The sequence below is a fragment of the Aquarana catesbeiana genome, linkage group LG03 (assembly GCF_042186555.1).
Source record: "Aquarana catesbeiana isolate 2022-GZ linkage group LG03, ASM4218655v1, whole genome shotgun sequence".
Taxonomy (NCBI): Eukaryota; Metazoa; Chordata; class Amphibia; order Anura; family Ranidae; genus Aquarana; species Aquarana catesbeiana.
This window is the reverse complement of record NC_133326.1, coordinates 313,024,298-313,041,942: the sequence shown is the minus strand read 5'-3', so window position 1 is coordinate 313,041,942 and position 17,645 is coordinate 313,024,298. Positions and strand designations below refer to the sequence as shown.

Genomic DNA, 17,645 nt, shown 5'->3' with positions numbered 1-17,645 from the left:
CACTGTATAAATCTGGTTGCTAAGGAGGGGGCCGTCGTGTCCCTAACAACCAATGAGTCGTCACCTGTCAACGGGGTTCCCACTGAAAGCTGAATTGAACAAAAAAAAAAAAAAGGCGTGGGGTCCAGACCCTTTATCTGAGCATGCCGCCCGGCACGTCAGCCACAGCGACAATGTCGGCGCCGCAGAGAGGAGGAGGAGGATAGGAGCAGGGCTTCGTTCCCCTGCATCGCTGGACCGTGGCACAGGTGAGTGTGCGATAAATAGAAGTCAGCAGCTACACTTTTTGTAGCTGTTGTTTTTTATATAGGTGGAACTCTGCTTTAACTGTGGGGCTGTCATCCTCAGCCTTCTCTTACTGCTTGGTTTGTCACTGTTTAGGAACATGAATCTACATCAAAAGTGCTGGGACACCTGGTATGAACACACCTGTTCTGGGTCTGCAGTAATAACTCTACTGTTTTATTTTTGTAAGTCAGCCCAATTTTCACCCAATGCAGCGTCACTCTCATACCAGGCTTTTCAATTTAAATCTGCACATCAGAGATAAAGATAGAACACGCTCACATACAAAGAACTCTCACACTGCACTTATAAAATAACACACACTGGATGTTCTAACAGACATGCACTCCCTTTAAGGGTAATTAGACAAATATTCATGATCACAACTTTTTTTTTTTTTTGGGCCAGTTCACGGCACAAAAATGTCCTCCAGATCCATTCCGGGTGCATTTCTGCATGCGCTTTTTTAATGCATTTTCGGATGCATTCCAGATGCGTTTTTTATTATTTTTTTTTTCCCTTATTTATTATTCATGGTTCTGACCATTGCACTACTGAGTCTGCAAAGCGTTATTGGGTACATCCACTCTTGATGGAGCCTATCAGTATTCAGATACAGCCTTCTGTGCTCCGTCTTGTCTAGATATACATGTAACCAGAAGAGGATCATGGGAGGAGTTAACATAATCTTTCTTCCTTTTCCTGTCATTGTACTGGGGTCTGGTGAACTTTTGTAATGCACACTGGTATAGTTCTGCGTGGGGGAAAAAAAGCATCATGTTGTACCCTCCTTCCTTTTTTTTATTTTTTTCCCACTGGAACTGACTGCACTAGTGTGAACTATGCCATTGGAATCCATGTAACATACTTTCCATGAGTTTTTGATGCAGGAAAAAAAAGCGCTGCATGTTGTGTGATCGGGCCCTTGCATGTGTTTTCTGTGAGTTTCCTCTGTAGTCAGGATTGGTGAATGAAGTAAGTATCATTTTGTTTAGCAAAGACAAAAAAAAAAGTGGTTTGCTTAGTAGTATGTACATATATTGGGCAATATACCAAATACATTCAAGTGTGTGTCTAGTCAAAACTTTCTAGATGCTCTCTCACTTTCTGTCCTGCTAATCATTGTCACCAGTATTAGTAGCAGTAGTAGTAGTGAGGGTAAAATTTAAAATGTAAAGTTGTCTCAGGAACAGGAGTTGAGAGTTTTCGAACTATAACGTTCGACCAGGAAGTTTGAATGAAAGGCCTGCTGAGGTCATTTAGCTATATGTAGTGTATATATGTTTCTGTGTCTTGTTCAGAAGGTGCAACAAAGGGTAAGAGGAAAAGGGGTAAAGCTCCAGCTGAACCTAAACCAAAGAAGCAACCTGCGAAGAGTGCCAAGACCCCGAAATCAGGAAAACAAGAGAAAATTACTGACACTTTCAAAGTGAAAAGGAAAGTGGACCGATTCAACGGGGTACCTGAAGCTGAAATTTTGGCAAAAACTTTGCCAGATATTCTTACATTTAACTTGGACATAGTTATTGTAAGTAAACAATAGCCTGAAGTTTTACAGCTTTTTGTGGGTTGTTTTCAATGCAGTCATGTTAAACTTGTACTTTTTCAATTCTCTTCAGATTGGAATAAACCCAGGTCTCATGGCAGCTTACAAGGGCCATCATTACCCAGGTCCTGGAAACCATTTTTGTAAGTCATCTGCGGCATGTTTTCCTTCTTTGATCTGTTGTGGCAGCAAATTTCTGTGTTCTACCAATCACCCAGATCTGGATAGTCATTATCAGGATCCATGTGATACCACACCCCAGATTGGGATATTCACTGCACCAGCTTCTGTTATCTATATAAATAATTGTAAATTGATCAGTACATTTTTTCATCAACCTTGACAGGAACCAGTCCCCATCTGAAAGTGATTGTTAATTTTTTTTTTTTTAATTAAAAATTACAAACCTACTTACCTGCTCTGCGCAACGGATTTGCACAGAGCAGCCCAGATACTCCTCTTCTCAGGTCCCTCTTTGGTGCTCCTGGCCCTTCCCGCATGTTGAATGCCCCCCCACAGCAAGTAGCTTGCTATGAGGGCCCCCGAGCCACAGCTCCCTGTGTCCATTAAGAGACGGAGCCATGGCCCTGCCCCAACCCTTTTCTAATCTCGTTGGCTGACTTTGACAGCAACGGGAGCCAATGGTGTTGCACTGCTGTCTCAGCCAATGAGGAGGGATAGTCCCAGGCAGCCGAGACATTCCTACAACATCGCTGGATCCAGATGGGGCTCATATAAATATTGGGGGGCTGAGGAAGGCTGCTGCACACAAAAGGCTTTTTATCTTAGTGCATAGAATGTATTAAGATTAAAAAAAAAAAAAAACCTTCTGCCTTTACAATCACTTGAGCAAATACACTGTTTGCTATCTTTAAATCACCATCGTAGTTTTCCCTGATGTACAAATTTGATAGGAAAAAATATTTTACCAGAGTGTAGGTGGCAGATTTTAATTGCTATAAATCCCTTTGCGATGCTGGGGACAATATACCAATTAAATAATATCTGGAAAATGCAGTAATTGGTATTCGTTAATTGTGTAAAACACATTATTAGCCTGAGACTTTGTTGTAGTAATGTTAGTAAAGGGTATAGAATTTTAAAGTGATTGTAAACCCTCACCTTTTAAAACAACCTATTCAGTTTAAAATAGAAATGAAAGGCAAAACACTCAGTATAGATATAAAAACGTTATAAATAACTTTTTTTATAACCCTTTTCTTTATAAACAGTCACATTCACTCTGTTCTCAGCTGCAATAAGAGCTTGGGAGAATAAACTACAGCACACTGAACTTCCTAGTGAATGGCTGTGTGTGTGGGGGGGGGGGTTGTCTCAGGACAAGTCTCATCTCTGGAGGAGTTCCCACCATGGCCAGAGAACTGACCATGGTGCGTTCTCCTGCTTAGTGTGGTCCGTTTTTTAAAAGGAAAGCAGAGGGACTGGCAGGAGCAGACTGGCTGGAGCAATCCATGGTGTTTCACTCACAGGAAGCAATACAAAGAGAACAGGAGATTTTCTCATACAAGTATGTGGTACAGCAGCCACCTATCAAGAATATGAAATAATGGGTATACATGTTCTTTAACGGGAACCTGTGTGAAATAAATGTACTTAGTCCTTGCTGACTTTTTTTGAAAAATGCTAGGTAGCTGTCTATCGTGCTTATACTCTCACTTCAATACTTTGGCTCACTGTGCGGAATAAATATGCAGTTCAGCGGTTCTGACCTCACTTGCTTGTTCTGAGATAGTTGATCAGAAGTATTAAGGGCAGAAATGGACAGGCAACTTATGGGGCGTACACACGGTCGGACTTTTCAGCTACAAAAGTCCGACGGACCAAATCCGGCGGACAATCCGATCATGTGTGGGCTTTCCCGGACTTTCAGCGGACTTTTCCAGTTGCAAATCTGAAGGACTTTAGATTTGGAACTTGCTTCGAATCTTTACGTCGTAACTCCGCCGGACCCAGAAATCCGCTCGTCTGTATGCTAGTCTGACGGACAAAAACCCACGCTAGGGTAGCTATTGGCAACTTCCTTATTTTAGTCCGGTGTACGTCATCACGTACGAATCCGTTGGACTTTTGTGTGATCGTATGTAGGCAAGTCCGTTCGTTAGAAAGTCCGCCGAAAGTTTGTTGGACGGGCTGTCGGACTTTTGTAGCTGAAAAGTCCGACCGTGTATACGCCCCATAAGCATTTCCATAAATGTCTTTTTACCCCTAACCCACCTGTGTGAATTTATAAAATGTATTGGTTTATGTGAATGGCCATGGACAAGTAAGTCACCATTTTCTCGAAATCCTAGTAATTCCTAAGTGTTCTTCCCAGGGAAATGTCTGTTCCTATCAGGGCTCAGTGACAAACAGTTGAACCACCTTGATGACCATGGGCTTCCAGAGGGATATGGCATTGGCTTCACTAACATGGTGGAGAGAACAACTCCAGGGAGCAAGGACCTCTCTAGGTAAGAAGAGTCAATATAGATGGTTCAAGGGAACCTCCTGTCTTAACATTACACATATGCAAGGATTGTTAAGCCTATGTATTGTATAGGAATGCTCATAATTGTAACCCACCCACCACAATTGTGCTGCATATTTGCTTAGTAAAAAGCTGGCCATACAATATTAATTCACCCTTTGAGGCTAAACCGTTAAGATAAGGGATTCTCCCTTGCCAGCTATTGTAAAGCTGGCACCCACGGTTGTTAGAATAACTGGTTCAGACATCTATACTAAACATTATGAATGAGGGAATATTCCCTGCCACTTATTTATTTTTATTTATTTATTTCAGGTACTTATATAGCGCCGTCAATTTACGCAGCGCTTTACATATACATTGTACATTCACATCAGTCCCTACCCTCAAGGAGCTTACAATCTAAGGTCCCTAACTCACATTCATTCATACTAGGGACAATTTAGACAGGATCCAATTAACCTACCAGCATGTCTTTGGAGTGTGGGAGGAAACCGGAGTACCCGGAGGAAACCCACGCAGGCACAGGGAGAACATGCAAACTCCAGGCAGGTAGTGTCGTGGTTGGGATTCGAACCAGTGACCCTTCCTACTGCTAGGCGAGAGTGCTACCCACTACACCACTGTGCCGCCCATTTATTGTATTTTTTCATCTGATACACAAACAGCGCCTGCATCTGATTGACCCTCTATAGGTTGAGAATGTTCTGCCTAGTTCCTTCAGTTGTCATATCGAAGGATGTTTGGGAGGTGCCAACATGGCCACCCATGGCTTTGGCCCATTTAGCTCTCTGTATTGCCAGCTTAAGGATAGTGACAACAATTTTTAGAGCTGCTGCACCACTTTAACCAGCGGTCATTCAGTGGTCTGAAGCTGAACATGGGGGGAGTTCTGATGCTGAACACGTTACACAATAAATATGGGTGTAACATGTTCAGAAAGGTGAACTTATCTTTTACGCTTTGACAATAAAAGCTAGAAGCTGATGGGTTACTATGCACAGCTGCACCAGATTCTGGGTGCACCGGTTTTAGTAAATCTTCCCCATAGTGTTTTCTCAGACCAATATAAACAAATGAATTGGGACTTTTTAAGGTGCAAGACACACAAAAATAATTTTATTTTATAAAAGTTAAAATCAACAGAATATAATTCATCAAGTTAATAGGAGACCGTTTCAGAATGTGCAAAAATGACAAAATTCTCTACATGTTTCACTACTGATTAGTAGCTTCCTCAGGAGATTTACATTTGTCAAGCACTGTCTACTGAAAGGAAAAAACGATACAAATAAATACAATGATATACAATGTACACAAATCCATAAAGTTATACAAAAACATCTATTCAATCCCAAAATTGGCTGGGGTCATAGGGACCAAATATTTACCTATATGAAGATGTATTGGTAGCAAAATGTAAGATATATATATATGCAAAAATGGGGCCAAAAGGTCAGGAGGAAACCCAGAAGAAAGGATATGGTGTCCCATAGAGGGTGGTGTGTAAGTCAGAACATGCTCAAGCACTGAAGGATAATAGGGAATCCAAACCTATATGCAGAGGAAAATGGAAGGAGCTTAATAGATAAGCCCAGGGAATTTGTATAAAATAGCCAGAGTAAATAAGAAAAATAAGGTAAATCTACCTGTAATCAGCTGAGTGGTTGGTTTAGTTGGCAACATCACCATCCACAACTTCCTTTTAAAGGAACGACTGACACTCCAAAAGCCCCTGTATGTACTAGAGGGACCTAAAAAGTCAGTATCTAGTCAGAAAGAAGAACAGCTACTTTAAAGAAGCCCCCATAGGTTGAAAAGGCAAGTTACCTGGAGCAGCAAATTCCCGATGTGGTCCTCCCTCTCTCATGGTGGCCCTACTCTGAAATCCTCCATTGGTCTCTATAAATACCCCCCTTCTCCTTCCCATTGGATGTGGTCCTCCCTCTCTCATGGTGGCCCTACTCTGAAATCCTCCATTGGTCTCTATAAATACCCCCCTTCTCCTTCCCATTGGATGCCTGGCTTTGGTGCCAAAGCATAGGGGAGGAGCGGACGCTTCAGAAATGTCTTGAAAAACATTTTTAGAGAACTATATTGGCCATGTGTACAATTATTTTGGCTTTTGACCATTTTCAATGGTCTTTTTTTTTTTTTTTTTTTTTTGGTGGTATTTGATCCCTACTGGGTTTTTTATTTTTCGTGCTATAATTGAAAAAAAACACAAAAAATTTTGTTAAAAAAAAAACAAAACATTTTTCTTTTGTTTCTGTTAAAATTTTGCAAATTTAGTATTTTTTTTTTTTTCTTTGTAAATTGTGGCCAAATCAGAGCCGATCACGACAATTCATCCGATATTATTCGATCGAACAAGCAAGAAAATTTTCCTCGTCTGATACCAGATCGTACGATTTTCATTTAGTCAGTACAGTTGTCGTCCGAAAATACAATACAAATACATTACAACACATGACATCACTTCCGAATGTATTTATTTCTTTTTCTGTCGTACAAGAATTTTCGTGATTTTAGTAACCTATTCAATTTAGACTTGCGACTATTAGGCAAAAAAAAATCGGACGATCTGTCGTCCGATTTTCAGATCGTGTGTGTGCGGATCATAAGGCTAGATTCACACCTATGCAGTTTTAGTGCTTTTTGCATTTTGCAGATTTGCACTACAGTCCATTTAACATTGTTTTCTATGGAACATGTTCTGTAGTGCACATCTGCAAAATGCGAAAAGCACTAAAACTGCATAGGTGTGAATCCAGCTTAAGTAAAAATAACCCCCAAATTTACACCTTTTTATAAATTCTACATTTCAAGTTATTTAGTAAGATGCATGGTGAGTTTTTTTTTCAGTTGTAATTTTTTTCCCACAATTCTTTGCAAAATGAAGATTGATTTTTATTTTATTTTATTTTTTTTTCACAAAATTGTCATGTTAACTGGTTTATTTCTCTCTCACAGCATATACATACAACAAATTACACCCCAAAATACATTCTGCTACTCCTGGGTGTACCACATGTGTGAGACTTTTACACAACCTGGCCACATAGAGAGGTCCAACATGCAGGGAGCACTGTCAGGCATTCTGGGAGCATAAATTACACATATCATTTCTAGAATACCTCTTACTTTTGAAGGTACTGGAGCACCAGGGCAATGAAAAAGCCCAAAAAAATGACTCAATCTTGGAAGGTAAACACCCCAACCTATATTCTATGAGGCATAATGAGCCTTTTGAAAATATATATATATATATTTTTTTTTTTTTTTTTTCTTGGAAAATGTGGAAAGAAAATGAAAACGCATTTATTTATTTTATTTTTTTTTTTTTTACACAAAGTTGTCCATTTGTAAGATATATTTGTAACACATAGCATGTACATGAAAATGATTTGGGGTGTCATTTTTGTTGCTACTCCTCCTGAGTATGGCGATACCACATGTATGAGACTTTTACACAGTTTGGCCACATAGAGGCCCAACATGCAGGGAGCACCGTCAGGTGTTCTAGGGACATAAATTTAGAATTGGATGGGGCACGGGTGAGCCATGGATGGGGCATTGGGGGGGATCAGTGTTGTGGGCACTTCAGGTCCAGCCCACGGAGCTGCTGCACCCGGCTCCCCCCCCCCCCCCCCCCCCCCCTTTCTCACATGCTGTACCGATGATGGGAGCTGCTGAACCAGAGATGCTCCGATTTGTTTACAAGTGATCACACTGTTCACGTGGTAAAGGGCCGCTGTCATTGGCCCTTTACCCCGATCTGTGATGTGCTGGGTCTTGATAACCCGTGGGTCACGGACATTCCCAGGTGTGTGCACGATTCATTCATATGACGGCCTCCTAGAGTTATCCGACTGCGCTGTAGCTGTAGCCATCATTCAACTATGGCCCGTTCGGCAACTAGTTCGTTAAAAAAAAAAAGAAATTAACCTTTAGTAACATCTTAATGATTCTTTCACACGGCATAGTTGCTAGTAGATCTAAAAGACTATGTTGGAGGGTAACATGTATCTAGATTTAGAAGCAGAACAGAATTTTCATCACATCAGTTTTCACTATATCCTAATGTCACTTCTTTCTCTACTTTCCAGCAAAGAATTTCGGGAAGGTGGAAGAATCCTTTTACAGAAGCTTCAGAAGTATAAACCACGTATAGCTGCCTTTAACGGAAAATGTGAGACAACACCTGTTTCTTTTACTATATGACGCGCTATTGTAATCGTAGCATGCCTGAAGCATTGTTGTCTTTTCCTTGCAGGTATATATGAAATTTTCAGTAAAGAAGTATTTGGTGTCAAGATTAAAAAGTTTGATTTTGGAGTCCAGCCACACAGAGTTCCTGATACAGATACAGTCAGTATTTTGCTTTGAAAATCCAATGACAAGTTTCACCAACAAAATGTTTTTAATGTTGTGTCCTAAAATGTGAATGTTCCAGAACTTGTGAAAAATGCGAGGATGCTTTAAAAAAAAAAAATGCTATGAATAGTTTTTAGTTTTCAATTTAGGAATTACAAAGTGCATAAACAATGCACCCCCCCCCCATTTTACTTACCTGAGCCCTGGAACTTGACCCGCGGGGATGCGCTGTCTCTCTGGCCGGGGTTCTCGGCTCTTGATGGGATAGATTGATAGCAACACAGCCATTTGTCTCCCGCTGCTGTCAATCAAATCCAATGATGCTGGCGGGCGGGGCCGAGTCATACATTCAGCATCTATGGATGCTGAATGCTGGACTCGGGAGCGTGCCCGCAAGGAAACCCCCTCGGGAGAGCGCTTCTCCTAGGGAGTTATCTGATGTTGTGAGTAGCCGCGAGAGCAGGCGGGGGACCCCAGAAGATGAGGATCGGGGCCACTCTGTGCAAAACGAGCTGCACAGCAGAGGCAAGTATATGTTTGTAAATGTTTGTTTGGAATTTATTACATTTTGCAAACGCGGTCCAGTGCATGGTTGAACAGTTATGCCAAAAAAGTCCTCACATGGACATTCAGTGTTTTATATCTTGAGAAGCTTTACCCTGGGTTCACACAAGTGAACCCAGGGTAACCAGCGAGATTCCAACGCCGGTTCCCGCAGTGCTCTCCTCCCGCGTGCAGTTCACACTGCCTTGTGCGAACCGCTGCGGGTGTCATTAACAAAGTTAATGACACCCCCAGTTTAGTTCACAGATTGCAGTGCAAACTATGAACTGAAACAGGAATCGGATCGCATATCTGAGAACACCCATGCGATCCGATTCTAGTGCGGGGAAAAACAAGTCCCTGCACTTTTTTGTGTGCGAGTTCAGCCATACAACTGTATGGCTGAACTCTCATTGCTCGGAGATTGCATGTGATCGGCACCTGCAGTGCGGGTGCGAATCACATGTGATCTCTGAGATCACGCTAGTGTGAAGCCAGGCTCAAAATTATCATCTTATAATCTTTACAAGAGCTATATCTAATGGTTATGCACAGTGTTAACACAACATGTTAATGTGCATTAAGGCCACACCCATACATTTTGTTTGGGCTGAAAGTGCACCCTAACACGTGAAAAAAAGGGACCTAACTTCTTTTTTTTTTTTTTTTTTTTTTTTTTTTTTAAATGGTACTCTTCAATATGTGGCATTTGTCTTGCTGTGCAGGTGCTCTTTCCACTACTGTAAAAGTGTCTTGGGTTCAAGGGCAGACTGACAACTCGTGGGACCCCTGGCGAATAACAGATCATGGGGCCTCCAGGGTTCCTGCCCACTCTCAAGCCACACCCACACAAAGGGAATACACTGAAACTTCTCTTTTGTGGCTCTTGTTATAGTATCTGGAGCAGGAGATGTCGGCTTTTAACTGCTGCAGTGGAAGCCACAAAAGATCTGTTTCGGTTATTTAACACACCTGCTGCACTTGCTGATCACCTGTTAATGCTCAAACGATCCCCCCTGTTGGGGTACTACATCTAGGGCCCCTGTGAAAAGAAAGATAAGTAATGCGGCCTGTTTAGCCCACCACGGTGAACAGTGGATGAGGCAAAGTTGCTTTAACAGATGGGAGGGGTCTATGGGGCATAGTTAAACAAAATCCAGGCTTACCTGTATAATGTATTTGATTGCTGTGCCACAAGCAAGAGTCCCGCAGACACACATAAACCTCAGAACTTTCAGGGAAAACAATGACTGTCTTTACAGGACAATCTCTCTAAAATGAATGTCTCTCCTATAGAGAAAGAACCATTTCCAAAGAACAAGGACTATCTCTATATGTATATCGGGAACTGTTTCTATATAACAAGGATTGTCTCTATATACAGTATAACAGGGACTGTCTCTATATAGCAAGGGCCATTTCTACAGAACAGGGACTGTCTCTATACAACAAGGACCATGTCTACAGAACAAGGACAGTCTGCGGAATAGGGGCTGTCTCTATATAACAAGAACCGTCTCTCTATAACAAGTTCTGTCTTTTATATATAACAGGGCCTATCTCTACAGAACAAGGACTGTCTTTAAAATGGTCTGTCTATAACATGGACTGTCTCTATATATCAGGGACTGTCTTTACCAATCTGGGATTAGAACTGTGATATATGCACTTAGTAGGGGGACAGAAGCCAATAAAAGAAGGGCAGAGGGAATTGTTTTTAAAACGGGGACTGACCCCATTGCTCAGGGACCTGGATGATGCCATACTCAGTAGTGGGTGAAGGAGAGGGACTGCTCTCCAGGTCATGGACTGTCTCTTTATCAGGGATCCTGTGTACTGTTACATGTTGTGTATACAGTGGGTGAGCGGTCCCTTTGCATGCAGCCAGTGTTGTCCCGGTGTAGCGCGCACACACAGGCAGTAGACACGTACAAACACCCACTGACAGGTAAACTACTATTTAAATCCCATGCAGTGAAGGGTCAGGTGCACAGAGTAGCAAGCCCCTGAGAGGTGAATTAGAGGAGAATCCAGCCCGGTTCTGCGGGATGCCAGAGTGCCCGAATCATTAGTCCACCTCTGGTTTCATGCGTTCAGTCATAAATAGTTCTCCCTATTTAGGAGTGAAGGGCTTAACTGACCTTTTTGTCATCCTTGAAAATAAAGAATGCATTTGTAGGACTCGATAGGAAAGGGGATCTTTCAAATTTTTGCTTCCTGTTTACAGATTTGCTATGTTATGCCTTCTTCAAGTGCCAGGTGTGCACAGTTTCCCCGTGCTCAGGACAAGGTACATCACTACATCAAATTAAAGGATTTAAGAGACCATCTAAAGGGCATAGAGGGGACCAGAGAGGTTCAAGAAGTGCAGTATACATTTGACTTGCAGTTGGCTCAGGGTAGGTTGCTGCTTCTTCTTACCTTTTTTTTTTTTTTTATTCCTTTTTTTTTTTCTTATTCATCTGCTACTTTAGAAGTTTGTAAGCTGCCTAATCTTTCTACCTGGACTGTGTATCACCCTCATTTTTATGCTTTAAAGTAAATCCTTAAAGATGCCACGGTTTTTTGTTTTTTATTTAAAATGTTTTTTTTTTATTGTGCACATTTAGCATTATATATTGCATACTAAGCTTAGTAACTAACAGGCCTGTCTAGGTGGAGCAGTATTAACAGGCTAGTGTCTTCTGTATGTTTCCTCCTATTGCACTGTAGACTAAATGACTTATCTAAGTTATTATAGGTTGAAATATATGTTCTAACTGGTGTGAAATTTTATCTTGTAGTTTTTAAACATATGTACTTTTTTTAATTTTTTTTTTTTTTTTTTTTTTTTTTTTCTCCTGCAGAGGATGCAAAGAAGCAGGCTGTAAAGGAAGAGAAGTATGATCCTGGCTATGATGAAGCTGCTGGTGGGAATTCCAATGAGCAGATGCCTAATGGAGACAGCGGATCGTGCAACTTGCCTAACTTGGAAGGTAAGTGCTCTTGTGTTTTTTACTTTCCTTCAAGGCTAGTTTGCATGTGTTTTGAAGATGTTTCTTGCATTTCCAATGCACTTACATTGTCTTGAATGGAGGAATGAAAGCAAAGCACATAACAAAATCACAGATCGCATTAAGCTTAAAGTAAAATGTAAATCTCATCATAGCCTTTCCGCATGTCTGTGTCACCCAGATACCCCTCCCACCCCTCATACCTCTGTCCGAACACACCCCTCCACCATCACACACACCTTTTGGTTCTCCAGTCCTGCAGACAGTTCCTCTCAGTCCTGTGACTCCTCCTCCAGATGATGTCAGTGGAGGAATCTGCAGCACACCAGGGTGGGTTAGCTGTCAATGGGGCAGGCATGACAAGACCTCCATACAAATCTCTGGTGGTGGGGGCAGCTGCACAGAGCGGGGAGCCTCCTCCACCCCAACCACTTCCTCTGATGGCACCCTCCCAGCCAGACTCCAGCATGCTTAGCCAGCCCACACATCTGTGCTGCCTGACAGTGGGGCCCCACCTCCCTAGAGCTACAGGATGAAGGTAATGCTGGCATCTTTAAGTACTACTGGAATACTGAGCCTGGTTTCACATCAGTTACCACTAAATACCCACACTACGTTAAGGGGGAGATTTACTAACACTGGAGCACTCTATCTGTTGCAGCTGTGCATGGTAGACAATCTGCTTCTAATTTCAGCTTGTTTAAATAAACTTTGATAATTAAACCTGGAAGCTGATTGTTTCCTATGCAGAGCTGCACCAGATTTTGCACCATGCAGTTTTGGTAAATTACCCCCTATGTGTGTCTGGTTCAGATGCAGAAAACAATTTTTAAGGTATTTATGCTTGTATGGCAGATTGTCCTAGCTGGAATCCTATTTTGATTCCAGTGCTGTGCTACCCTGAAGGCAAGGCTGAGTGAAGAGTAGTAAATCAAAACCATTAAAGATCCCTCCTAGAAGCACAGGACGTAACAATAAAGTTTGCAAGTTTTTTTGTGCAGTGAAAATTGTAAGAAGTTTTATATTTGATAGAATTGATTTGATTTAACTGTTTTGATTTTTGTTATTTTCCAGCACCCTGTAACTCGGAGTCTGTTCAGAACGGGCAGCCGCCATCTCAGCCCCATACTGAGCATGTGTCTATGCGTAACCACTGTGAGGACCAACCACAAGAAAGCAGCAGTGCTTAAGATTTGCTGCGTGTTCCAAGCTATGCAAGTGTCGCTGCAGTTTTATTGCAGTCACAAAGAACTGAACCTCAGTTGCAGTTGACTAACTGAAGCCTTTTTTGTTTAAAATGTTACCTCCCTTATTTTTATTAAACTGTAAGCTGTAGTAGTAACAATTATTTTATGGTAGGAATTTTAAAAAAATTTAAATTTTTGGGAAAAAGCATATTAGAGTAGTCACAGTTGCGCTTTGTATTTAATGTTGGCTGTGTGATGCAGTTGTTCATGAACTGCATGCTCTACACTTCTTTTAGGAAATTATCAATTGTTCCATTTTTTTATATGGATATAACAGTGGTGCTGTAACTTTTGGACATCAAACATTTTGTTTACTTTTAACGAAGTAGCAAAATATGTGATTTTCTTCTCAAGCTGGATTGTGCTTGAGCATTCTTTTACCATGTTTATGCATACTGTATTTATGCATACAGAATATTTGTCAGGCGAAGTTCTCTGCAGGGAAGGTTTTTATGGAATATAATACTTTAGTCCATTCTGACTGGCTACAGACCAATTTAGTTCCTTGCAATAAATTAGTAGTGAACTTAACCCAATGGCAGTAGTTAAAGATGAGTAAATATTATGTTCTTTATTTAATGTCTTACAAAGTGTTTTTGTACTTGAATTGCATAATTTAAGAACGCTCTCATTTTTAATCCCATGTCAAGGCTGTTATTTATTTTATTTTTTTTATTGTATGTGGTTGAATGGAGTGTAAGTGATATCATTGTGCATCGAAAAGGATGCAACAAACAGGAGCTCATATTTTTACCACCTTAGCCATTGTATAGCAAAGTACTTTTGTAGCAAGGTAAGGTCAAAACTTGCACAATGAACATCAGTGTGCAGAGGCTTATAAAAGCCAATCAGAAATTGGCTAGTTCATTGCTGAAAGTTGCTATGTAAAGTACACGTTGTATGTGCTTGTACTTCAGTTCTTCCCTATTGCATGGCTAATTTAATCATAAAGTGATGTCCAGTTTAGTCCTCACATGCCCTGCCCCTTAGAAATGCCTTGGCATTAAAGCGGTATTAAACCCACAACCAAAATATAATATATTTCAGCTTACCAATCCCTAAATGCGGTGGCTGCATTGGTGTTCTTTTTTTAGGCTCTTCCCTCTTTTCACTTGGTGATCCAGCTAGTAGGAATGGGCTCGGGCGTGTTCGAGATCCCACCTGCCGATCCTACCAGGAAGCTGACACTGCACACCGCTAATCACAGACAGTGAGACCTTTCCTGATCCGCAGCTGCAGCGATCGGGAAATGCCTCACTGCCTGTGATTAGCTGTGTGCAGTGTCGGATTCCTGGCAGGATCGGGCAGGTGGGTTGGGACTAGGATCCCGAACACATCCGAGCCCATCTTGCCAGCTAGTAAGCACCCCTGTTAGTGGTAAAGGGATATTTAAAAGCTCACAAAAAAGAAAACATTTAAAATACAGGTTATACTTGCATGATATGTGCAGTGGTTTTGCACAGACCAGCCCAGATTCTCCTCTTAGTCCCCCGTCAGTGTTCCTGCCCCCTCCCTCTTGGTGAGTGCCCCTGTAGCAAGCCGCTATAGACACACCTAGAGCACACAAGACACATAGGGCACAGCATGGCCCTGCTCCCTCCTTACTGCCTGTGATTGACAGCAGTAAGAGCCAATGGCTCCCGCTGCTGTGTCTCAGCCAATGAGGATAGAGAGACCCGGGATAGTGTGCACATCGCTGGATAGAGATGGGGCTTGGGTAATTATTAGGGTAGGAGGGGCTGTGGGGATGCTACACACAGAAGGTTTTTTTTTTTTTTTTACATTCATGCATAGAATGCATTAAAGTAAAAAACCTCTAGCCTTTACAACCGCTTTTAAATTGTTTTTCTCAACCCTCTGGCTGCTACATCTGGAGGATAGCTTGTTCGGTTGAAACAGACTTGCTAGCTAGATAACTAGGTGACAATTAAGAAAAGCAACTTAAAAAAACAAATGCATCAATCGCATCTAAGAATTGGTAAACTGCAATATGATATTTGCCTAAGGGTTTAATACTGCTTTAAGCAAAACAATTTATGCAAGTCCTAAAATCCTGGACTGTGTATGGATATTTTGACTTGGACACTTTTGTAGTGCAAAAAAAAAAGCTGGAATTTGTATGTGATTTGTTGCTGCAGGGCAATTCACATCATGTTTTTCAAATTCTTATCTGTGTAACAGATTTTATATATGGTTTGTTAGGTATTAAAGATGAATTGAATTTACAGTGTAAAATATGTGTGCCCTTGCTTTACAGCCTGTGAAAAAGAATAAAGTGTATTCCCTTTCGTGCCTGGATTGTTGACAAAACTGTAACTTTCAGCCGTTTAGGATGTTTATAACTGCTTGAAGGCTGTGTATTGAGTTGTATAAGAAGACCTCTATTGGGAAAGATAAGCAACTGGTTTCTGAGACTCGATTCACACCTATGCATGTTGCTTTTGGGCGTTTTTGGAGGTTTTTTTTTCATGCTTGCCACGTTTTTGAGCAGCGTTTTTGCGGCATTTTTGCTGCGATTTGCGTTTTTGCGGTTTTTTTTTTTTTTTGTTTGTTTTTTTTGTTTTTTTTTTTTTTTTTTTTTTTTTACAGTCTAAAAAAAAAATTAAAAAAAAAAAACGGCAAAAACGCTGCAAAAACGGTGCACTTGCGTTTTTGATGCTTGTCCATTGAATTCTATTACATGCAAAACGCTGCATTTTGCATGAAAAAAAGTCCCTGACCCTTTCCAAAAATGCAGAGAAACAAAAAGGCATTGATGTGAACATGTTCCATAGGAACCCATGTTAAAAAATCCCCGTGCATTTCTGCAAAATGCAAAATGCATCAAAAAATGCGCTAGTGTGAATGGAGCCTTAGGGCTGCTGGAAATTGCTTACAAACCATGGCAAGGAAGGTGATGACCTTTCCTTTTTATCTCGCGCAGCTGTGCTAGTGTTTACACATAATAAGTACATAATTCACACCATGGGCATCATGCATTCTTTAGCTCTGCATTATTACAGTTTTGTAGTAAACCTCTAATGACACTATATAAAAATCAGGTTGGAAATATCAAATATGGGACCACTTTATGGTACTATATGTAGAATGGTCATGTCATATTCATGAATTGCCTTCCAATCATCTGGATGATGCCATTACCGTTTTTTTGTTTTCTCTGGTTGTCACATCAATATTTTTCCTTTTTTTGATTAGGGTTTTCATACTGCTGTTGGTCTATTTAAAAGTTGTTTCTGATATATTGATGATATGATATAATCTTTTACAACATTGTAAGCCAACATATTTTAAAGTATGCTTTTTTTTTTTTTTTTCTTTAATTTGTCCACAAAATAAAAAGCTTCAGAAATGTTGAGCTTCTGTGTAATTCATTTTGGGGTCTCCGTGTAAGGCTGGGTTCACATATATGTGAATTGGATGCGCCTCTCAATGGAGCCGGTTCACACAGGTCCGGGGAGGCCGCGGAGTGAATTGCAAAAGGGTCCTGTGGGTCTGCTTCAGGTGCAAATTCAGGCAAAAATTCAGACCCGAATCACACCTAAACCGGACCCCAGGCACGAACCCGCGTCCACACATATGTGAACCTGGCCTAATAGAGTAGTATCAACAGTAAATATGAAAAAAAGCTGAGTCAGACTTACCCGGTAACTCCTTTTTTGAGAGTCTTGCCGGACAGCCCATGAAACCTAGGGCTGCTCCTACTAGGACAGGAAACGCGTTAACCCTCACCGGATAAAAGGGCAGTCCTTCAGGTCCCATGTCAGTATTTCTCAAGAACCGTAGGAGGTACCTGCAAAACATGTGCATAATACACATAACTCAAGACATAACTGGGTGGGAATCCAGCTGTCCTGGAAGGCTCTCAGAAAAGGAGTTATCGGTAAGTCTAACTCTGTTTTTCTCAAGGCGTCTTCCAAGACAGCCCATGAGACAATGAGCCAGAACTTACCAGTCTATGGAGGGACCACTGCCTGAAGTACCTCATGACCAAACGCCTGCTCCTGAGAAGATAGGAGGTCCAGGCGATAATGTTTAATGAAGGTCGAAAAACTGGACCAGGTGGCAGCTTTGCATATTTGCTTCATCCCTTTCAGCCCAAGACGCAGACAAAGCTCTTGTTGAATGCGCATTAACAAAAGGTGAAGAAACCTTTATAACCCTGTAGA

At 41.3% G+C, this 17,645-nt stretch overlaps 1 protein-coding gene across 3 annotated transcripts in view; it reads left to right on the top strand.

The window, feature by feature from the left end:
- The window catches only part of TDG (thymine DNA glycosylase), a 31,769-nt gene extending 15,724 nt beyond the window's left edge, over positions 1-16,045 (top strand). For 2 of the 3 annotated variants that reach the window (XM_073620299.1, XM_073620301.1), the window contains exons 3-10: positions 1,587-1,813; positions 1,905-1,974; positions 4,167-4,302; positions 8,429-8,511; positions 8,596-8,690; positions 11,467-11,638; positions 12,086-12,214; positions 13,307-16,045. In XM_073620299.1, coding sequence (XP_073476400.1) covers positions 1,587-1,813; positions 1,905-1,974; positions 4,167-4,302; positions 8,429-8,511; positions 8,596-8,690; positions 11,467-11,638; positions 12,086-12,214; positions 13,307-13,422 — 1,028 coding nt within the window. In that variant the 3' untranslated portion in view covers positions 13,423-16,045. The remainder of the gene's footprint in view (positions 1-1,586; positions 1,814-1,904; positions 1,975-4,166; positions 4,303-8,428; positions 8,512-8,595; positions 8,691-11,466; positions 11,639-12,085; positions 12,215-13,306) is intronic. The other variant, XR_012242865.1, reaches the window with a different exon arrangement.
- Positions 16,046-17,645: the final 1,600 nt, after the last annotated feature.